General features: G+C 35.4%; 1 protein-coding gene across 15 annotated transcripts in view; it reads right to left on the minus strand.

Annotated features, from left to right (window-relative positions):
• Positions 1-24,598, minus strand: part of LOC131162247 (type IV inositol polyphosphate 5-phosphatase 3) — a 47,954-nt gene that overhangs the window by 4,501 nt on the left and 18,855 nt on the right. For 13 of the 15 annotated variants that reach the window (XM_058118538.1, XM_058118534.1, XM_058118541.1 and 10 more), the window contains 4 exons: positions 23,565-23,749; positions 19,469-19,577; positions 11,634-11,776; positions 8,971-9,205 (listed from right to left, as the gene is read on the minus strand). In XM_058118538.1, the coding sequence (XP_057974521.1) occupies positions 8,971-9,205; positions 11,634-11,776; positions 19,469-19,577; positions 23,565-23,749 (672 nt within the window). Of the gene's footprint in view, positions 1-4,328; positions 4,413-8,970; positions 9,206-11,633; positions 11,777-19,468; positions 19,578-23,564; positions 23,750-24,598 lie in introns of all 15 variants that reach the window. The other 2 variants (XR_009138734.1, XR_009138733.1) reach the window with 1 other exon arrangement.

Raw genomic sequence — 24,598 nt, forward strand, 5'->3', positions numbered from 1 at the left:
CGAACGGACGTTGCAGAGAGCAGGCTTCTAGCAGGAGGAGGACGGCAGAGGCTAGCAGGTTGCCGTTGGTGGAGCAGGTGACCGTTGGCATTTGAGTTCGATCGAGTAACGTATAAAACTCGTAGGAATGGGGTATGTTTTTCTTACCCAAAATCCCAAGTATTTTCATTGATTATTCAAATTTACTTGAAGCACTTCTCTATTCAAGATTCAAAGTTTACAATTTTGGTTTTGATTTCTTGTTTGGAAGCTGCATCCGAAACCGCATTGAGGTAAGACCTTTATTTAATTTTTTGTATTTTATTATATTACAAAAAAAAAATGAAAAAAACCTAGAGCTACTGTCTGCAAGCTGTGTTTATATATATATATATATACACTCACACACACACACACACACACACACACATATTTTCAACGATAATATACTTTGATAAATTCAGTGATGTTGTATTATTACTTGTGTAATGTAGGTTTTATAACTCAATTTAATTTATATTGCATTGTGTTGTGTAATGTATAAAACAATTATCAAATATTGATTACCTAAACTTAATAATGAAAAAAAATAATAATTAAGTGGTGAAGATGATATAGTTTTATAAACTGCTAATAAAAAATATTTTAGAAATGAAAGCATAAACATGCTTATGATACTATTGTCAAATTACGAAATGATGTTAAGTTGATCAACCACAAAGATATTTGAATGAACATAACACATGAATAATTAGTAATGTAATAAATGTGGAAAAAAAAAAATGAATACGTACTTAAAGTAGTGTGAAAGTAAAGAAATAAAAATTATACTAAAAATAACTGTTTAGAATGTAGAAAATCAGTCAATAAATATGAATAGATAACATAAATATGTTGAATGAGTGCGTATGTAAGTGTAACAATGTGATGCAATTAAGTAATAATATTCAATGAAATGTAATAATATTATAAATAATATGAAGAACTATGCAATTTAATAAACAAATGTGAATGATGAATATATGATAATAAAAATAGCATAAAATTAAATATCTGAACATCGTACTTGTGATAAAATGTAAATGAAGAAATTGAAATGCAATTGACGCTCAATATGATATTAATTTATCAATAATATGACCTGAAAAAACATTACAAAAAAATGTATTGAATTAAAATTAATTGTGTATATACAGTGAAAATATATATTTCAAAAATGAGAATAACATTATAATTAGCATATACAAAATGAATAAATGTAAAAAATAAGAAAAAAAAGTAAGATCAATATAATCGTAAATGGGTATATTTATTGTAAATTTGTAAAGAATGCATAAGAAAAACAATATAGATTAAGTAATATTAAAAAAAAATTAAATAAATAATTGTTAAAATGATGCATAAAGTAAAAATTTAAAATGATTTACAAATTTAATGTTTTAACAAAAATTTTGAATAATGCTTTAACAAAATGTAATACACATAATAGTGTTAAGTTATAAAAAAAAAATAAAAAATGCGTAACTTATATAATGTAACTTTATCTAAACATGTAAATTTAACATTGTTTACTGATACAAATGTGGATTAGCAACAAAATGTACTGATGTTATATGATTTTTTTTTTGTCACTTACTAGTTTGTTGCAATTTGATTTGTAAATCGGGTGACAATTTGATCTAAATGCCTCCTGCATGGCTGATGCAGTGATGTGAATTGCATGCTAGTAGACATTACATTGCTTGCAAACGTTTCATGTGCCCACTTGTTGCTATTGATATATGGGATGCTGTTCTGCGACCTCTCGGGGAGTTATGCGCACTTGATGTTCCTTCTACTCCTCACGGAGCAAGTAGAGATACGAGGATATAGTTGGGGGTCCGCGACGTTAGCGTGGCTTTACCGGGAGATGTGTCGCGCTGCTGATGTGTCCCACTTACAAATCAGAGGAGCCCTTCGCTTATTACAGGTTTGGGCGTGGGAGAGATTCACATCCTTAACTCCTACGCGTCGTGGTGTTCGGCGTGTTATTGAGAGGGATCAGGAGGGTTGCCCGACTGACCCAGCCCCACTCGCATGGAAGTTAGTAACTTCATTCATAATGCATTCGTGGTATCAGTACTTCAAATATTAATTCGTAGTACGTACTAGTGGTTACACCTGTTGACTTACATATTATTTTGTATAGGTGGAGGGATCAATTGTTGGCGCCAAATGTTGCGCAACATACGTTTCCCTGGTACAGGTTCGAGTTGGACATGCACCGGGAGCATGAGGTATAGTCCGATTCAAGTGTATTGACTGTATTGCATATTTATCACATAGCCTTACCCACCTCTTACATTTTGCTTATGTTTACGCGCAGTTCATATGGGCGCCCTACACGGATGACGTTCTAGCTGGGAGGGACCTGTGGGTAGCCCGAGTGCCACTCATATGTTTTCATATTATCGAGTGGCATCTCCCTGACCGAGTGATGCGTCAGTTTGGCTACCGGTAGGGCATTCCCCACAGCTTGTTGACGTCGGACGTCGATGTACGTAAGGCCGACCTACACGAGATTGATGATCGCGGTCGGGGGAACACGGATTGGGCTGCGGAGCACACGATGTACGTGACTATGTGGTTACATCGGCGAGAGTACATCATACAGGGAGTGGAGGTGGACGGTCCGAGGGGTCCAGAGGACCCATATTATACGCGGTATAGGTCTATCACATGACGCTTCGTGGACAGGACCGCGGTGGTCTACATAAGCTTGATAAAAATACTCTAACGTACACGTAATTTTTTACCGTCCACATTATGATGTCAATGTGGTAACCACTTTTTTTCGTATGCTGCAGGCAAATGTACTACACCAGGTCGACGTACTCTCTTCCAAGCCCGATGTCCAGATTTTAGCGAGAGCAAGTTTGGACATTATCCATGGGGATGGGTGACGGATCCCTATACCACGACGGGCCCCAACACCACGAGGAGGTCGAGCAGCTCCAATACGAGGAGGTCGAGCAGCTTTCTCAAGTCGTCCGTTGAGTCCGACATCCTCGCCGCCCATTGTACAGGAGGAGTTCGTGTTCAGCCCATCCGCACCGTATGCCCCAGCGATAGCCGCTGATATTGCAGGCTCGTTTAGTAGACAGGCGGACACCCCGTTTGACTCTGCCACGACCCTGTCGATGTCATACCTGCTAGACGACCCTCTCGATGCAGAGGAGGTGGATGCACCTACTTTGCCACCTTGGATTCGTCCAAAGACTTCATACGAGCTAGCTCCCCGTCAGCTTCGCATGGATGTTGCAGTACCGATTGGTGGAGATGACGGAGATGGAGCACATCGACGATCCCAGACGCCAGACGCGGAGGAGCAGCCAGGAGAGGGTAGACGCAGACGACAGCCACGTTGACACTAGAGACGACCTCCTTGCGGCACCGAGTAGGAGATCATCGTCATATTATTTCACTTGTACAACATGTATTTGTTCATTCTTTTATTTGTACATCATGTATTTGTTCATTATTTCATTTGTATAGATCATCGTATTATTTAAAGTGGCAAGCATCCATTATATTTTTTTCTTTTTTCAATTGTAAAGAGCATTGTTGTATTATTTATCTATAATTAGATTTATTTATTCATTTTCCACAGGATGTATGTGTGAATGAAATTTGGTTATGAATTGTGTTGGATAAATGTTTTCTTTGAATAGGTGCATGGATGGATATGCTCAATTTCTAAAGGAGACTCTACCAAAATTTTTATAGTAATTTGATAGGTTGGATGTGTATGAAACTGGTGAATGTAACGTTGTAAACATACTGGTATCAATTGTGTTGGATAAATGTTTTCTTTGAACAGGTGCATGGATGGATATGCTTAATTTTTAAAGGGGACTTTGCCGAAATTTTTATAGTAATTTGATATGTTGAATGTGTATGGGTCCGGTGAATGTAACGTTGTGAACATACTGGTATCAATTGTGCTGGATAAATGTTTTCTTTGAACAGGTGCATGGATGGATATGCTCAATTTTTAACGGGGACAGCTGAATTTTTTATAGTAATTTGATACGTTGGATGTGTGTGAAAGTGGTGAATGTAACGTTGTGAACATACTGGTATCAATTGTGTTGGATAAATATTTTCTTTGAACAGGTGCATGGATGGATATGCTCAATTTTTAAAGGGGACTCTGCCGAAATTTTTAAAGTAATTTGATATGTTGGATGTGTATGAAACTGGTGAATGTAACGTTGTGAACATACTGGACGCCCACACTATGATAAATGTATATCAAATTTTGAGTTCCAATACTCAAATTACTAGTAGGTCAAGAACTACATACTTACCACAAAAGAAAAAAGAAGATGACGTCAAACTTCATGAATTGTGAATGAAAGTTGCTGCCAAATGAGCATAGCATATCAGTGCAACTGCATACATGAAGGTTGACAATAATTAGAGGGCTAAACTTTGTTCCTGAAATTTGAACCCTATATCTCCCCCCCCCCCCCAACTACACTCAACATGCATGCTCAAGCATGTACCAAACGAAGTCAAATTTCAAACCAGAAGGCTATCTTTGTTAGCCCACATGCCTACACATACGAAATATTGTTAAAAAAATTTATGATCACATATCTATTTCAAATTAATCCAAGGAAATAATGTGGGTAACAAGTGTAAAAAAAGGAATTGGATAAGCACAAACACCTCTATAATTTGATCCAACTCAATGTTCAAAACCTGGTTGAACTGAGACTTGCTAACCCTATCCCTAAACAGACACAGGTTTAGGAAGTGGAACTTCCTCTATCGGAAGAGTAACTTCCCAAGTTTCATTTGGCTGTACATACAGACACAGGTTCTCCTTATCTGGATCACAGAGACCATAACAATCATCAACATCATAGGTTAAGGCGTGAACAAGACCAGCTCGTCTACCGCTGTAATCTTTGAAGATCTCTTCTACAGTTTGAGGAATGGAAGCCATTTCCATGGCGTACGAGATTAAAGTGTTTCAATAGAGCTTGAATTCAGACAGAATGTCAAAACCTTTTGGGCATATTCGAAGAACAGAGAGCAGCTTGTCAAGGCCGCGACCATGGTCATAGATCGAACTTTGCCAAAGAGGTTTGGGATAGGTGCCCTCCACGTAACACTAACAAGGCCCACCTATAAATAGGGCAACAGACAAGCCTATCTTCTCCATTCTTGAATTCAATCTCACTTCCCAATCTCTCCCTAAAGGCCTCTGCATCACTTCCCACTCTCGCTCTTTTGCCGGTAATTTCATTTCTTCATTTGCCGATTTCTCTCGAGCTTCGATCTTTGCTTTTTCATTATGTTGGGAGGGTTTTGTGGTTCTGATTTCTGTTCTGATCAGTGTCTACATTGGCTTTGCTATTTTTGTTTTATTATTTTGGCGAACTCAGTAGACTTGTTCCGTAATGCGAATCGGTGTGTATTGGGGTTCATTTCTTGGTGGGGTTTTTTTTTTTTTTTGTGTGTGGAAAAAGGTGGTGAAATGGCTTGCAAGAAGATTCCCTCCCCAAGAGGTTGTTGAAGGAGTATTTCAAAAGGCTCTCTAGTGCCTATTTGACTATCAAATCAGCCTAAGTAATTGTCATTTACTGTGGAATCGGGTTTTCCTTTTTCGGATTGAGCTCGTTGATCTCCAGTACACAGGTATGTTTTAAGATTCATTTCAATGAAAGATTTTGTATTAAAAAAGAAAAGGAAATCATAGAAAAAAAAATTTAAGAAAAAGTATGTTCATTTGTTTTTTTTTCTTTACATCATATATGATTAAAAAAATGATAACTTATTTTATACGATTAATAATTCAGAAAACTCAAATGTCGATCATTTCTAAAATTCTATTTTTATGCATTGTTTTGCTATACTTTTTTTTTCCTCAATTTTCTTGATATGAATTATGAAAAATTAAATTCTCTTATATTTCTTTTACTTTTCTTTTTCCCCATTTTTCATTTTCTAAATACGGCCAACTCAAGTTGCTGTTATCAATTAATTAGTCTCTCTAATTAATTCATAATTTCAAAAATAATTATTTTAAATTAATATTTAAATATTTCCTACTCAATAAAATAATAGAATATTTCCTATTTAATTAAATATAATTAGTGTATATTTATAATGTATGACTGTTATATTAATTTAAGATAAAAATAATATTTTTAACTAAATTACAAAATGTAATTTATTCTATGTGAAAATTTAAATTAATAAATGATTCTTCCCTCCAATAATTTAATTAATCATTATTATAATAAATAAATAAATAAGGGTAAAACCAAAAATTCCTTATGCACAGAAAATCTCGCTACTTTGTGTAGCGAGATTTGGCAGCCCCAATCTAGTCTAGACGCGTGGCAAGCAAATATCGCTACTCTAAGTAGCGAGATTTGCCTACGTTTATCCTGGGTGTGACACGTGGCAAATCTCGCTACTTGGAGTAGCGAGATTACGTCAGAGTCATTTTGCGAAATACTTCCCAGAATAAGGTATTATTTAATATATTCAAAAAAAAAAGAATAAACCGGGAAAAAACTCAAGCTGTCAGCCTCGATCATCAAGGTCATTATACTCTTCTTATTCTTAAGAGAAGCTTTGGTGGGAACAATTTTGGTTTTGTGCAATGGAAATTTTTGGATGATAATGACTGAGGAAAAATTTGGTTAAAAACCGAAAAAACTAGAACTGAACCGCCCAATGTTAGGTTCTCCAAGGGATAACAGGTTCAGTTCCGTTTCGGTTTCAGTTCATCAAGATTAAAAACTGCAAGGTTCGGTTCGGTTTTCGGTTTGGCCCATAACCGAACTGTTATGAACCGATTACACCCCTAGGGAGGACAAAGAGCATGCTCTCCAATGAGAGATTGTCTAAGACTCTTGAGGAGTTTTTGGCAAAGCCAGCTTCTACAACTTTGAACCACTCTCCAATCACTTCTATCGAATTGAACACTCTAGTGAACGTAGATTAGGTAACACTGCTAGTTATTCTGATTTGGAAGCCTCTGGATGTCCTACAACTGCACATGTTAATGATAGTAAAACAGAACTTAGATCCAAGAAATGCATTTTCTTTGGTTATGAGTCTGGGATTAACGAATTTATGTTTTGGGATCCTAAAGGATTGAAAGTCATTGCTAGCTGGGATGTTATATTTGTTGAGATAGCTATGCCTTACCCATAAAAAGAGTATTTTGTTCCTTACAATGCAGGAATGAAGAAGTTAGTTGCACAAGTGGAGTTGGAGATTCAGGCTAAACCTTTATTTGTCATCGGAGCCATTATCACAGTCAAATTTTGGTCAGATGGCTCCAATGATGTTCCTAGTTCTATGGAGAATGACAAAACACCTCATGACCATCAATATTCCATTTTTATACACAAAACAAAAGAGAGAGAGATTAGACCACCTCATAGATACGTCGATCCAGACTTAGTTGTTATACCTTGGCAACGGCAAAGGAGACAGATTGTAATAATCTACCTCTTCTGAAACCTATCACTTGTAATGAATCAGCTTAGAAGTTTGTTGCAATAAAGGAGGAATTAAAGTCTCTTCACATGAATCATGCAAAATATTTGGTGGAGCCACTGTTAAAAAATGTTAAGAGATGGTGAAGTCACCGCCGAAAGACTGTTAATTGCAAATAGGTCTACAAGAACAAGTCTAGAGGATATGAGATACTTAGCATGCCAAGTTGCTAAGAGCTAGACATATATGCATGGGAAGCATAGCTCTACTATGTGTTGTTTGCCATGGTTGCTCAAATGGATTTGGAGCTTGAGCAAGTTGACCTACAAATTGCTTCCTTGCAAGGTGAGCTTGAGGAGACTAAGTCAATCTCAAGGTAAGGAAGACCACATTTTCTTATTAAAAAAATCTTCATACGAATTAAAACAATGCCCCATACAATGGTACATGCATTCAGATGGTTTCATAATTGACACTAGCAACAGTAAGTGGCCTTTGTGAGATGTGTATATGTTTTTGTATCTTTTTAAATGTTATGCTTGCCAACAATATGTCAGAAACAAAAAAAATTGATGTCCAAGTTAGGTGGTGAGTTTAAATGAAGTATTTGGGCGTTGCTAAGGAGATTTGGAAAGGAAGATTCATGAGGATCACAAGGCAAAAAAGTTGTATTGGTCTTTGGCAATATGAAGAGAAAGTTCTTGAATATTCTGACAAACAAAATCTAAAGCTTGTGAGATCCCACTTGAAATGGACTTCAGGCTATCAATAACATTGTCACCACAAATTAATATGGAGGATCTCATGACTTGTGCCCGTATGGAGCTCATTGAGAAGAGACAAGTTTTTCTATATTTTGTACTGTATGGGCTCCCTTAATGAAATTCAAGCAGAGCTAAGGATTTGTTGAGTATGTCTTCAATTCCTATCTTCATGCCCAGTCCATATGGGCCCTTTCTTGAGCTATGTAGAGTCAAACGAATCAAACATGTGTGATGCTCGTTGGTTTTGGAACTACTCTCTCTTCATCTACATGAGATCAAGTGTATCTAGGGTTAGGTTTTTGAGTGTTTGGAAGATTGTTGCCCCCCCTTGTATCTCTATGTTGATTTATCATGAAAGACCCTCCTCCCTCGCCCGTGTATGTAGGTTTCAAAGCCAAATATCAGTGTTTGCTTTGCGTTATTTTTTGTTTTATTTCATTTATCTGCTTTACTGTTTGCATTTGATTTTGGGTTTTTGTCTATAACAAGAACAATCAACTATTCGGAGGTAAGAAAAATAGGTCACTATTGGGTTAGCAATATATGGAGAAGCAATTTGATTTAATTTATTTTTTCATAACTTTTGGAATAACTTCATTTTTATAACCTGACAAATCTTATATATTTATTTCCCTCATTTGTTTTCTAAATTGAGCAATCTGAAATGCACCCTGCAAAATGATCTTGTTCAGACAATCATCATACATGGCAAAGTACTCACCTCTACTAATCTCAGATTGTTCCTTCCAACATCAATACCCATATCTGCTGCAATTTCTGCACTTTCAATTTCTGCATCCGTGAAGGTAAGAGCACGCTGTAGCTTTCTAGGAGAAAACACCTCAACCTCCACCATGTATGTGGCAGTGACAGGGCGATGATCAGAGTGCCTAAGCTCAGCCCTCCTATAACTCATTAGCCTCATCCCCTTACCAAACGAAAGAATGCGGTCACACCTAAAAGAAGAATATACATTATAATAAATTCTACACCAGAAGCTAATGACAAGAACCATTAAGAGAAATGTATGTGGTGCAAAGTTCGCAAATAGAAGGTTGAACTGTATGATTAATGTCCTGGAATTAACCATAACTTTTTATCATTAAATTAACAATTTGCCAGCCATTTATCACTTACTATAACAATGTTTTGAATGGATCTCCATACAAATTGTTAACTTATGTTCCTGATATCTTTTTCCAAAAAAAATATTTTTCTTAAAAAAAACTTGGTGGAAAACAAGTTACGGGGGCAGTAAATAAGTACAACTCAGAATTGCCAGTTCCCATACCCAAGGAAGAGTTGACAAGGAAGCTACTGAGCGCTACCCAGAATGGCCAGCCCCACCCATTCAAAGGATTGTGATTTCATAATAACTTCAAAAGTCATGAGAAATTTTATTAAAAACTGTAAGTTTCATGAGCTGAACAAAAAGAACAATATGCATCTTAGGTAGCAGGGATATCCAAGGATTGTGTATTCATAATCTAAGAGGTAATGGAAATTTTTATCGAAAACTACATTAAGTTCCACAAACTGCAAAATTAATTATTATTATTATTTTTTTAAATCAGCATGCACCTCAGGTAGCAGGGGTAGGAACGATAAGTACAGCAAGAAATGTGCCATGATTAACACACAAACAAATAAGAAAACAGGAGCAAGATGTATTCATGAGATGCATAAACAAAAGATAAGTAATCAACAAACAGGGAAAAAAAAATGAAAGCAATAGCTCAATTAAATCTACCAAAAGTAAGAAATAGTACATTCAATTTCCAGATGGTACACATTCACATATTAGATTAAAAGATTTGGTTATTAATAATGTGTGGGATGTGGAAAATTTGCAAAGGATTCTGGGTTTTAATAAAGCGGAAGAAGTGATGGAAAGAGTTGGAAAGCTTATAAACTCTTCGGACATCCTGCTATGGCTCCTGGAAAAGAATGGTTGCTTTAATACAAAGTCGGCCTGGGATGTTATCAGAATTAGAGCTCCAAAGTTTGATTGGGCAAAGTGGGTTTGGAACAAATGGTTACCGAAGAAAATTGCTATTTGTATGTGGAAGGTTGCTCTTAAGTGCTTAAGCGTTGATGAAAATGTGAGAAGGATGGGGGTATCACTTGCTTCGGCGTGTGATTGTTGTGAGATGAGGCAATCAAAAGATGTGGAGCATGTTTTGAATAAGGGAGATCTTGCTGCTGATGTATGGAGGAAGGTTTCGGTAGAGGTAGGTGTACCTTTCCTTAGGCACCAAAACTGTAAAAAAAAGAGTCCAAATGTGGTTTAATAGGGCTTCCCGATACTCTCAATTGGGAACATTGATGGGTTTGATTCCTTGTTTAGTAGTTTGGAGGTTGTGGAGAAGATGTGTGACTAGAATGGAGGGGAAATTGGAGAGTAGTACAGTTATGGCTCATTTAAATAATGCTGATGTTCGAATATTGCAGAATTTGGAAGTGCAGATTGTGAATAAAAAGAATAAAACTATACAAGGTATGAAATGGCTAAAACCGAGGCAAAGGAGGTTAAAACTAAATTTGGATGGGAGCAGCTAGGGGAACTCAGGGCCAGCGGATGGTGGTGGCATCCTTAGAAACTATACAGGTTCTTTTATTTTTGATTTTTCAAAATATTTTGGTTTTCGTTCTAATAATGAAGCTGAATTGAGAGCGGTGATGGAAGGAATAAAGCTTTGCAAACAATTGGGTCATACTAGTATTGACATTGAATGTGATTCGAATATTGTAGTAAATTGGATAAAATCTAGTAAATGCTCTTTATGGTATTGTGGGATTTTTGGGAGCAGCTTATTGGTTTATTGGAGGGAGTAGATTTTTCTATAAATCATTTGTATAGAGAAGGGAATAAAGTGGTAGATGCTTTGGCTCGATAAGGTGCCATGGGAAGGAATAGTTTGTTTACAAATAGTAGTCAACTTCCTAGAGTTATCAAATGTTTGTATAGATTGGATAAGATGGGTACGGCTTATATGAGGTATGTTTAGTTGGTTTCCTTTTGGTATTGGTATAGGTTTGTTTTCTTCTTTTGTTTGGTTTGATGCATGGGGTGTTTTATTGGTTATTATGTAAGCCTCAAATGTCATTTTGTTTCCATGGTATTCCTCCGCCATAAGTGAGGGTTATTAATAAACATGGGACGGGACCGTTATATTGGTGGCTTCCGGCTCTTTCCAAAAAAAAAATAAAAAAAATCTCCTACCTCCTCCCCCTTGTGTGTGCGTGTTAATTTGACTAATTAAAAAAAAAATGCAAACAAAAAATTAATAAATACAAGGATGAAAAATAACGCATTTACAGGAGATGAAACAACAGTCCATACACACAAATAATCAAAAGTGGAAAAATCTAGCAGAAGCATACCATGCCGGAGTACGCCTCCCAACTTTTGGGTCCTCTCCGTAGTATTTCTCTGAGTTGCTCTCATATTTGTAAGTTGGTGGAAAATTCAAAGCTCCTTCAGACCATCCATCAAAAGCATGGCCTTTCCTTAGCTCTTGTACAAGCTGCCAGAGTAAAGATGTCAGTATTTTCAACAGATAAGATTGACGACATGACATCAACTGGCTGGAGCTGTTGTCAAGCTAGAGTTTGGCTAGACAAATGAAACTAAGATGGGCTTCAGAGTTCAGGCCAAAAAAAAAGTCATCACTTTTAAAATAATCTTAATTCTACTTGTCAAGAAAATTTTCCCTGTATATCTACCAAGTGCATGCTCTACTTGTACTCTTTCCCAACTCCTGCTATCCTCACCCCAGTCCACTCTCTTTTTCCTTATGTGGAAATAAAAAAGCACAGAACTCTTTTCTAAAAAAAAAAATGAGTGACCTGTCAGCTTTAATTTATATAAAGTTTTACACCCAACACATGCATTGTACATGCCACCAGCCAGTATGATACAAGCTTGAGTTTCAGCTGAAGTTGATAAATTTGAGCCTCTCTCCTTTTTTTATATTTAGTAGATCATAATTGTTCAATGAACAGTTCTATGAGACTTCCTCTTACCCTAAATGTACTTAAAAATTAATTACTTCACCTATTCTGCTTGTTACATGGTGTTGGTGACATAAAACACTGAAAGTTTTATCTACACTAGCTGTGGCCAATGTGAAATAGTTGGAACTTTCTGAATATCAAATAATTACAAATCAGAAATATTAAATGATGACAGAGGAATATAAAACAAATAAACCTCTAGATGATTAAAAAAAACATGCATTTCATGGTTATAACATTATTGGATATGTAACAAAGACAGGAAATCAATTTTCCAATGAGGGGCTAAGGGCCATCTTGTTTTACAAATATTACATTTTTCTGGAATATTAATTCTTTTCAGAAAAATGTTATAAATGTTCAAAATATAGATCAATTTGCAGTCATTCAGTTGATACAATGGGGCCTTTCTCCTGCTCACTTTTTTCTCTAACTCCATCCCGAACTACCTTGATTTGGGTGTGAAGTGGGCACGGAAAGATTTTCATCACAAGGTGGGGTTACCACAGGGCATCCATTAGAACCTGCCAGTGCCATTCCTTGGGATAAAGAGAAGTATGGCCCAAGGTCATATTGTTGCTTAATAATCCAGGCAAGGATTGCAATTGCAAAGTGATTTGAACTAGCTATGATGTGAAATATTTGTGTTGTGTAAGCAGAATAATTCAAGTGCTCAATGGGCAAAATGCACAAAACTTCAACTTGAATTTCCCTATCACAGAAATCATAACTCAACGATGATGACAACAATATCACAGAACTCAAACTAGACCAATTAGGAAATGCATGATTGTAATCACTAAAAATGGAATGCAAATTAATGCATGAAAATATAATCATTCAAGTAAAATGCAAGTGTTTGATTTTGCGCATGGAAGCTTTCCATATTTAAAAAAAACAGAAACCAAAAACTTATACTCATTGATTAATGTAAGTGTTCAATCTCACAACACGAGCGTTGCAAGTGAACTAAACCAGGTCATTACTTTAAGTTTTAGTTTTATATCTAATAAATATAGATATTAAAATCCATTTTATCATTTTACATTTACTTTCATTTTATTGCACATTGTTTCGCACATACTTTAACATGTTAAATCTTTGAGTATAACAATAAGTAGTGCAATTATATCAGTATCTAACTGCCAACCTGGCTCCACAACTAGCCTACTTTGACTTCCAAATACTCAATCTAGATGTTCCTAACCAATATTAAGTTTTGCGTAAAATTTCTGTAATAATATTATTTAATGTGATTTTATACTGAGACCTCTGTGATGTACTCCATAAAATTAGAATCAGTAAAATGATAACATCGATAATCATTACATAAAACGCATTATACAAAAATAGTAAATAAGATCAGAACATATGATGTGACACAATTAAACATTTTATTTTCAGCTGTTCACATTTCAAAAGAGTTACTGTAGAATTAATAGGACAACTGCACAATGATAGAATGCACTAGAGCAAAGAGGACCTAATTTGTTCACTCTCTCATCACCAAAAGTAAGATGCACTGATTTGGTGATTTATCAACATTAATTTGGTGGATTCAGATCAAATCCAACTGAGGTATGGAAAAATACATGAAATTAAATTACAGATTATCAACTATTGAAAATTTGTGGTAATATGAATAGAAATTTAGTTAAGCTTAAATAGGTTTATAACCTATAACCTGCTTATGGTTAGCTCACATGTGCACACACTTATACAGGAGAGGAAGCGACGGAAATCAATATCTGGTATGCATTGAAAATGTAACTTACACAAACGATATTGATACCAAAGAACCACGAAATCAAAATGGTTAATGCTTACTGGCCATTGTATTCGGACATGTTTCCAATGTGCCCAAGAAAAAGCATACAAATGCACAATTAGGCGACTTAATTAAAGCTGAAGAAACTTGTTACAAAATCATGCAAAAGTACTCTACAAGCAAAATGCCTTAAATCTATGGTTACAATCAAGGTCTTAAATTTCAATTTCGACTCAAATTTCGAAGCTCCAAAAGTACGGAAATTTCGACAGAAATTCCAATTTCAATGTCAATTTTGATTTTGATTTGAAAAAATAGCAAAAATTAGTAGTAAAGCATGGAATTCTTTGTGAAACTTTATAAATGGTTAACAAACATAATAATATAAGTTTTAGGACTTATATATTACAAATTAAATACATCTATATTTTGTACGAGGTGGAAAAGTTGTAAAATAGTATGTGTATCAAACATATTTGTAAGATAATTTACATTAAACATATTCAGTTAATACAAATGATTCATAAATCATTTAAATATTATTTATTATACAAACAATAATAATTTAGACATGAATGGTTAAATAAAATGTTACTATAAGTTTATTTTTTCATATAATTTCAAAAGCAAGCACTTGTAATAATCTTTTGTTTTGATAAAATAAGTAAAATAAATTATGATAGAATTTTCACTTCACTCCTAAATTTCTCATTAGAACTCTAACGAAATTTCATCGTAAAGTTAAAATTTCGACGAGTTTCGCTAAAATTTCGAGATTTCAATAAATTTCGAATGATTTGTTGAGATTTTGATGGAAATTATGCAAGACGAAAATCGAATGCCATTTTGATTTTGAGGGTGACGGAAATTGGAAATTTCGATGAAAATTTCGACAATTTCGTGGAAATTTAAGACCATGGTTACAATTAAGGCCTGATATACATTTTTTGGCCCACAACCTACCAGTTTAATCTTTTAGGTAAAGTGGAATCATAGTACCAGAGCTGTTTACCTAGAGGTCTTTGATTCTAGTTTTGTTGCCCATGTCTATTGTGTGGTGTTTAAAAATTATTGTTTCCCTGTAATGGGTGTTATTTATCATTTATTTATCTCTCCATGTGCTTCAGGCTGCATGCAAGGTCTTAAATTTCAATTTCGACTCAAATTTCGAAGCCCCAAAAGTACAGAAATTTCGATTTCGATTTGAAAAAAAGAAACAAAAATCAGTAGTAAAGCATGAAATTCTTTGTGAAACTTTAGAAATGGTTAACATACATAACAATGTAAGTTTTAGGACTAATATATTACATGTTAAGTACATCTACGTTGTGTATGAGGTGGAAAAGTTGTAACATAGTATATGTGTCAAACATATTTGTAAGATAATGTGCATTAAACATATTTAGTTAATACAAATGACATTCATAAATCATTCAAATATTATTTATTATACAAATAATGGTAATTTAGACATGAATGGTTAAATAAAATGCTGTTGTAAGTTTATTTTTTCATATAATTTCAAAGGCACTTGTAATAATCTTTTGTTTCGATAAAAAAATAAAAATAAATAAAAGACAAATTTCACTTCACTCCTAAATCTCTCACTTGAATTATGAAGAAATTTCATTGCGTAGTTAAAATTTCGGCAAGTTTTGCTAAAATTCCGAGATTTCGATAAATTTCATATGATTCGTTGAGATTTTGATGGAAATTATTGAAAATGGACATTGGCTGCCATTTTGATTTCGAGAGGGACAAAAACCAAAAATTTCGATGGAAATTTCGACAATTTCATGGAAATTTAAGACCATGGTTGCACGTGTGGGGGAGTGTTAAGGATTGATATACGTTGTTAGTCCACAACTTAACAACTTAAACTTTTAAGTGAAGTGGTAATCTAACAGTTACACTGTACATGCATATATTTACGTAGTTCCATCCATTGGCACCACTCACTAGAAATGCCTTAAGAATTCATCTCCAGTGGGAGTGACCAATCAATAGCATAAGATCAGTGTTCAATGAAAGAGCCATAAGGCACAATATAGTGAAAAGATTCCATTGGACACAACTATGGCACTCATTCCATCACTTGGAATTCTAAAAGTTCTAGTGGGCAGTTTTCATTTCAAAAAAAAAAATTGAAATCTGAGATTGGAAAATAAGAATAAAGGACCCACATAATGTCATGCTTATAAACTATTGAGTAATTGGGTAAAATGGAAGACCTAAACTAAATGATAGGTCTCTCCCTCTATTTATAATATATGTAAGTACAATAGGAATGACCATAATACCCTTACTAACTCACACTTATTACTAACAAAACTCTAGACACATAATAATAATTATGCTAAATGACTAAATAACCATTAATACTCCCCCTCAAGCTGGAGAATATACATCATATGCTCCTAGCTTGTTACAAATGAATTTCACACAAGCACCTCCCAAGGCTTTATTGAACAAATCAACAAGCTGAAACTCATACTTCACATGAGTGGTTGTAATGGGCTTCTATACAAGTTTCTCTCAAAGAAAGCGACGATCAACTTCAATGTGCTTTGTCCACTCATGGAAGATAGGGCCGGAAGCAATATGAATAGAAGCTTGATTATCACACATAAACACCATTGGTTGAGAATGTGGAAACCTTAGTTCTTTCAATTCTTAACCCAAACAAGTTCACATGTAGTGTGTGCCATAGCCCTACACTCTGACTTAGCACTCAACCTGGCAACCACAGTTTGTTTCTTAATTTTCAAAGACACCAAATCACCATCGACAAAGATGCAATACTAGTTTGTGGATCTTTGATCGAAAGGTGATCCGACCCAATCTACATTTGTATATCCCTAAATATGAATGTGACCCCGGTCCTATATAAGATACCACTCCCTGGTGCACCTTGGAGATATCTCAAAATGCGAATTACTGAATCCTAGTGACTTGTTCTCAGGGAATCTGGAAACTGACTAACAACACTTGTTGCGAGGATATATCTAGTCAAGTGATTGTGAGATAATTCAACTTTCCAAGTTCCAACAAGTCTCTGGTACCGTTTTGGGTCAGGCAACAAATCACCCATATCTGGCATTAACATACTATAGGGATGGGATCCATGGGTGTATCAATAGATTTGGATCCCAACAGCCCCGTCTCATCTAAAAGATCAAGAACATACTTCCTCTGTGACAAGACAGTTCCCGTACGAGATCTCGGTACTTCTATAACTAAGAAGTACTTCAATGGTCCCAAGGCTTTGGTCTGAAACTTACTCTGTAGAAAAAGCTTTAGGTCCTGGATGCCACAGTCATCATCACTAGTGATCACAATGTCATCCACATATACAATAAACAAAATATTGGCCGAAGTAGTATGGTGATAAAATACAGAGTGATCTACTACTGCACACCGATGAAGGCCAAACTCAAGTACTACCGCACTAAAATGACCAAACTATGCTCTTGGGGATTGTTTTAATCCATACAATGACTTCTTAAGTCGACATACTAAGCGTGACTCCCCCTGAGCAACAAACCTAGGGGGTTGCTCCATATCCTCATTAAGATCACCATGTAGGAAAGCATTCTTCACATATAACTGATGTAGAGGCCAATGACAAGTGGTGGCTAAAGAAATAAACGAATGTACTGAGGCAAGTTTAACAAGCGAGGAGAATGTGTCTGAATAATCCAAACCATACACCTGAGTATACCCCTTAGCAACAAAGCGGACCTTCGGGCAAGTCACAGAACCATCACAATTGACTTACACATTGTACACCCAACGACAACCAACTACAGACTTGCCAGCAGGTATCATTATCATGTAGTGCACGCATCTCTTCAACCATTGCCGTGCTCCACCCAAAATGGGATAGGGCATCAGAATTGGATCTTAGAAGAGCAACAGAAGATTAAAACTGACAAAAAGTAATAAGAGGGTGACATGAAATCATAACCAACAAATTTAGAGATCAAATGTTGGGTACAAGCGCAGTTACCTTTTCGAACAGCTATTGGAGGATCAAAATTATGAAAAATAAGATCTGACGATGGAACTAGAGGCATAGTAGTAAAAGCTAGAGGAGGCACTCCCCCTTAGAGTCGTTGTGTGTATACTTGCAAATTGGGATGATTCAAGAGGCAAGAAGTGTTAGGATCGGAGGAGCCCATGGGTGGGCTTGGTACACATGGGTGAACACCAATTTGACCCAAAAGCTCAAGCTAATTGGATCTTGGGTCCATCCATGTATATAAGCACCAATTATCCACTTTAATTTTCCAATGTGGGACAAGCTCACAAGTGGAATTCTCAACAATATCCCCCTCACTTGTGAGTTCCTGCTCCCCCTTTAACGGAAACCGTTTCCCTTCTGGGACAATTCTCCAATAGTTGCTCAAGTGGGCCTTACCACTGGCGTCTTACGTGCCTCAGATTGCATTCCACATGCCTGCAAACCAATCCTACCTCCCACGTCTTGACCCTATTCAGATCCAACCACAGCCTAGATGATCCTTATTGGCCTCAGCCACACACTTGGTCCTCCAACTGTTAGCACGTCAGGAGAATTAGCTTCCCGTCTCGACTTTTACGATGTCGCTCACTCAGAGTTATGAACCGTCGGCTTTGATACCACTTGTTAGGATTGGAGGAGCCCATGGGTGGGCTTGATACACATGGGTGAATACTAATTTGACCCAAAAGCTCAAGCTAATTGGGTCTTGGGTCCATCCATGTATATAAGCACCCATTATCCACTTTAATTTTCCAATGTGGGACAAGCTCACAAGTGGAATTCTCAACAGAGTCGGGTAAGGTTGAATTTTTGAGCTAAAAAATGACCTAACAGCTTAAAATGGTCTAGAGAAGAAATCAGAGCATGGCAGAGGGGGGAAAAAAAAAAGGTGGCTGGAAATTCACTCACGCGCCGACGCGTGGGGAGCCCTCCAACAATGGGTTTTGTGGGGTGAGTCGTCGCAGGGGGAGGGTCTGTTTATGGGTGTATGGTTGGCTTTGTGAAATAATATGTGGGATGGAGGTGAATCTAGGAAGGACAGCCACGAGAATGGTGTTTTCCGGGACGGCTGCGGAGAGTACGGTTTAGTTTGGATCAAGCTTTGATACCATGTCGAGTAATTGGGTAAAACAGAAGACCTAAACTCAATGATAGGTCTCTCCCTCTATTAAAAAAAAAAAAAAGGGTCTCTCCCTCTATTTATAGCATATGTAAGTACGATAGGAATGACCATTATACCTTTACTAACTCACTTATTACTAACAAAACTCTAACACATAATAATAATTATGCTAAAAGACTAAAAAGCCATTAACATAAACATAATAATTAGCCCAAACCAAAACTAACACTAAAATAGCAATTTCTTTAATGCCAAATTATCCTGTAAAGTGAAACATGCTAACCCACCTGGTCCATCTCAACCAACTGGGACCATTCCTTTTTGTGGATGAGTTCTCGTGTTTTCTCGTATGACATTTTAATGCGATAATTCAGATCACCCAACCAGATAATTCTCCTGCAAAGAGACTAAAATATTGTCACATCCAATTCTATAAGGGAATGAGGGGAGATGAGATGTTAAAATTGTGCAAGGATACATAGAAAACTCAAGTTAAACAATGACATGGTACCCCCGACATTGAATAGAATGCCAAATTTTTCCACTCTTAGTTACATTACCCAAAGAGTACAACAATTTCTGGATATTTATAAATTATACTCATGTTCTCAGGTCCTCTAGCCACATCCATTGTTCAGTAAACTCATCAGTGAAGCACACAGCTTTAGCAATAATTTCAAAACTTCTGAAAACCTAAACCTCCACGAAAGGAATAAATCAAGTCAAACAATTCTTCGTGAGAAAGGAAAACAGAACATCTCACTTTTAAAAAAATGAATAATTCCTATATTATGAAGAGCTTCATGAAGTTTAGATGCACAACACTCTTACTAGCAGCAATTGTCCAAGCTTGCTGACCTATAAACCTTTTGGATTACTCAACACTGGAACAGCAGATACATGAATTACTTGAAAAGGCAGGCGAGGCTTCAAGGCAGGACTGAAAGAAAGGTCTTGAGACACATCAAAACAGCCTAAATTCCCCATAACACATGCTTCAAAGTTTCAGGCAATGTCTGAATTTTAAATAAACAAAGAACAGAGGATTATCACATAAAATTTAATACTTGAAATTCATTCCTTTATTTCCAATTTAATTATACTTGAAAAGGCAGGGGAGGCTTCACCTTGCTCCGTGACAGTTGTATATAATCCAATAGAAAGGTATAAAAGGCAACAAAAAACCCATCACTTCTCAAGTTGTACATCCATGCAAGCATGCATCTTAAAACATAAATGAAATACATTTTTCTGAAGCCAGTCAGATTGCAAAAACATAAACATAGTTCCTGCATGGAAAGCAGCATTTTAAAAACAACATTCAATCATAAACACTATTCACTACTATATGGCAAGAAGGTAACTATGGCTTTCATAAATGAGTATTATACTGCAGGCATGATATGTGAAAACTCCAGGTTCCAGCTTCAACAAAACAACAAGGTAGAAGAAGTTTTGCTTCTCTAAATTATAAGTGGAAAATGATGCAGAATACAGCAGTTTTAACAAAACCTTCACCAGAAAAGCAAAGTAATCATCTAGGTAAATTACATGGATACCCTATACGGTCGCACCACGTGAGGGAAAAAAAAATAATCCACATAAAAAGCTCTAAGAAACAGAATAAAATGAATTCAAGATATATGTCAGAATAGAGAACTTCTGGCTAAGGCTAGTTTTGATTTTGATGGAAATTTTGCTTCCCCAAGTACAAAATTTCAATGGAAATTTCAAGCACAGAAATTAATAGTCAGATTACGAAAATTTGGAATAAAAATTTGATAACCTTTAAAGGAGATAATATTGCTTTATTGTGGAAAAACAAATGGTGCATCTAAGCTGCATATATGAAGAAGAAATTTATATATGTAGAGTGCAAATGCTACTCGCATTAAGCAACCGTGTATAATTGCAACAGGTTAGTAAGTGAGATATGTTCAGAATTGGAAAAAAAAAAATTGCTTCAAAGATGATGCAAGGTAATATATTAAATTAAACTAAAGAGAATGCATTTATGTATTTAGGTAAGTATAACAATTCCGATTAGAGAATAATTTGCAATTTTACAAAGAGAAAATTTATTGAATAAAAAACATAGAGCATTGTCTAAATCAATGCTAGAACTAAGCTTTTCCATCTGGGAGAGAGAGAGAGAGAGAGAGAGAGAGAGAGAGAGAGAGAGAGGTTCAGTATCACAAACATTAATTACACAGAACTAGTATTTTTTATTAAAAAAAGGCTAGTAAGTATAATTTATTTTAAATATCTCTAATATATCAAATTAAACTAACAAATATGTACGTGCCTATGATAATTAGAAATAAAGATGAAACTGCAGTTAATTAAATTAAACTTGTTAAGGCTTGATATGCATTGTTGGCCCAAAACTTAACAGTTTAAGCTTTCCCGTTCACATGGTATCTGAGCCTTGGTCATTTACAATGGTATCAAGGGGTCCTGGGTTTTAGCCTTGTTGCCCGCATATAATTATGTTTGTTAAAAAATTATCGTATTATCAATATGAGTGATATTCATTGTTTGTTTATCTCTCCACATGCAATCGGATTGCATGTCTGGGGGAGTGTTAAGGCTTGATATAGATTTTTGGGCCACAGCGTAACAACTTAAGCTTTTAGGTAATGTATGTACATATTTATATTTGACAATTTGAAGCAGAGATGAAATTGTAATATATTGTCAAAGAATTTATTAAATCGATAAACATAGGGCTCATTAAGGATATGATAGAGTACCTAGGGAAGTTCTTTGGTGGGTCATAGAAAAGAAGGGGGTTTGTTGTAAATATACTGAGGTAATTAAGGATATGTATGATAGAGCAGTGACTAGCGTCAGGACTGTAGGAGGGGAATCTAGAGATTTTCCAATCACAATATGCGTACATCAAGATTTTACTCTGACTCTTTTTTTTTTTACTTTAGTAATTGATAAACTCAGTAGGAATATCTAAAATGAGATCCTTTGGATTATGTTGTTTGCAAATGATATTATAGTGATTGATCGAAGTAGGAGTAGAGAGGAATCTAAGTTAGAACTTTGGAGAACTGCATTAGAGTCTGAAGGTTTTAGGATAAGTAGGAATAAGATAAAATATATGAAATGTAATTTCAATAATGTAAAGAGGAGTAGTGGAGAGAAGATTAAACTTGATAATCAAGAAATTATTAGCACAAATAGATTTTGATATCTTGGATCCATTATGCAAGCAAAAGAAGAAATTGAAGAAGATGTAATATAAAGAATTAAAGCAGGTTGAGTAAAATGGAGGAGTGCGTCAGACATGTTGTGTGATCATAGAATACCCTTAAAATCAAAAGAAAAGTTTTATAAGACAGCTATAAGGCTGACTATGCTTTATGGTTCAGAATGTTGGGCAACTAAAAAACAATGTATACAAAAAATAAAAGTTGTCAAAATGTGAATGTCAAGGTGGATGAGTGATATAACATTAACAGATATATTAAGAAATGAGCACATATGCAATATTTTAGGCATAGCACCAATCGAAGACAAGATAAGGGAGGGACGACTTAGATGGTCTGGGTATTTGAAACACAGGCCTAGTAGAGCACCTATGAGGAGGAGTGAGTTACTTATTTTTTTTGGCATGAAAATGGGTAAGGATAGACCTAAAATAACTTGGAATGAGATAGTAAGGAAGGATTTAATAGCCCTTAATCTAGTAGAGGAAAATGCTCTTGATCGGGTGAATTGGAGAAAACAAATTCATGTAGTCGACCCCACCTAGTGAGACTTAAGGCTTGTTGTTGTTGTAGAACATAGGGCACATTCTGAATTAATGCTAAAAGTAAGCTTTTAACAGTAAATCTACTTATTTTTTCCTTTTTTGGCTTAAAGCATGTGAGAATTAAGAAGAAGACATAAAGACAACAATAGCGTAGATTAACAACGATATATAAATGCACACATAAGAACTCTCTCTCTCTCTCTCTCTCTCTCTGCTGCTGTTGTCATCATCTTTGTTGACTTATTTTTCTAATTGCTAATTTTCATGGAAATAGTTTAAAATTTGTCTTTTGAATTTTTTATTGAAATTTACTGAAAATGTACTAAAATTTATAAATTTTGAATTTACTGAAATTACAGAATTTCATTCAGAATGCACCAAAATTATGTAGGGCCATGGCTGTGAATATCAATTAAAAGCACTAAATCTTGGAGATGAGCAGGCCAAGCATTGTATAACAGCTAGGTATCACACTAACACAACAGTATTCTCTAATCACTACCTGATAGAAAATGAAGCCTCCAAACTGGGATTAGTTGAAAAGAAGATAAAGCACCCAGTATATTCATTTTATTGTCCAAAAAAAAGAGTTCCAAAATTAAATGCCATGTACTCACTCATGGTCATGGATTCTTTTGGGAAGCCCAATATTTGAAACTGAACGGAAGTGAGTCCTTCGATGTATTTCATGCACATCAGCATTTCTTTTATTTTCATCTCCATCTTTTTCACCTGAAGTCAGGTGAGAACATACAAAACAAAAGAACGTCTGATATATAGACATGCGGACAGATATAGATCCCTGGAAAATTAATAATTACCATTATAGAGAAAGAGTTATTGTACTGTAAATAAAATTCTTAATTCTTAGAGAAGTTCAAGAATGGAAACAACTAGAACAACTACATTCATTAAAATAAAAATGTCTTAGTAATTACTATATATACATGACATATTGCCATGTAGCATGGGAAGCCAAGATCCAAGAAATAGAAATACTTGCCATAAAAAAATTTGCTTCTCGTAGTTAAGAAAGAAAGAAAGAAAATAGTGCAAACAAATTCTTATTCAATCATTCAAAAGAATTCCAAAAGCATAGATATGACATAGCACTATATTCTATAAAGCCAACGCATTGCATGTGATTTCCCCAATCGAAACAACCTCTCCACCAATATGGCAGCTTATTTTACATAAACAAGAAGTACTCCCTATCCAACATTTGTCAATCGCAAAAAACTGTCACATTCCACTATAGCATACTTAAATTACATTTCATGATTTTCATCCCCTTAATAACTGCACAGTAATCAATCTACGCATGCTTATCCCAAACTTTGTAGCAGCATCAAAGAATTAGACAAGGCATATTGTAGGCTTGATAGAGTAGTTAAACTTCACAAGACAAAATATACAAAGTGAAAAGGTTTAGTCACTGTTTATCTGCTCCACAGATTTGGCCCACAGAAAATCCTTCAAATGTGTGTTACAATGGGAGTCCTAAAATCCAGGAGGAGATGTTGGGAAATATTTAAAGCTTTGACAGCTGGGAAACTCATGTCCTCACCCCAAACCCACACACAAGCAAAATATAGTCCTAAATTTTCTGCCATTGGTGCTGACAGTATGCTGCATAAACATAAGTTGAATC

This window comes from Malania oleifera, chromosome 8, assembly GCF_029873635.1.
Source record: "Malania oleifera isolate guangnan ecotype guangnan chromosome 8, ASM2987363v1, whole genome shotgun sequence".
Lineage (NCBI taxonomy): Eukaryota > Viridiplantae > Streptophyta > Magnoliopsida > Santalales > Ximeniaceae > Malania > Malania oleifera.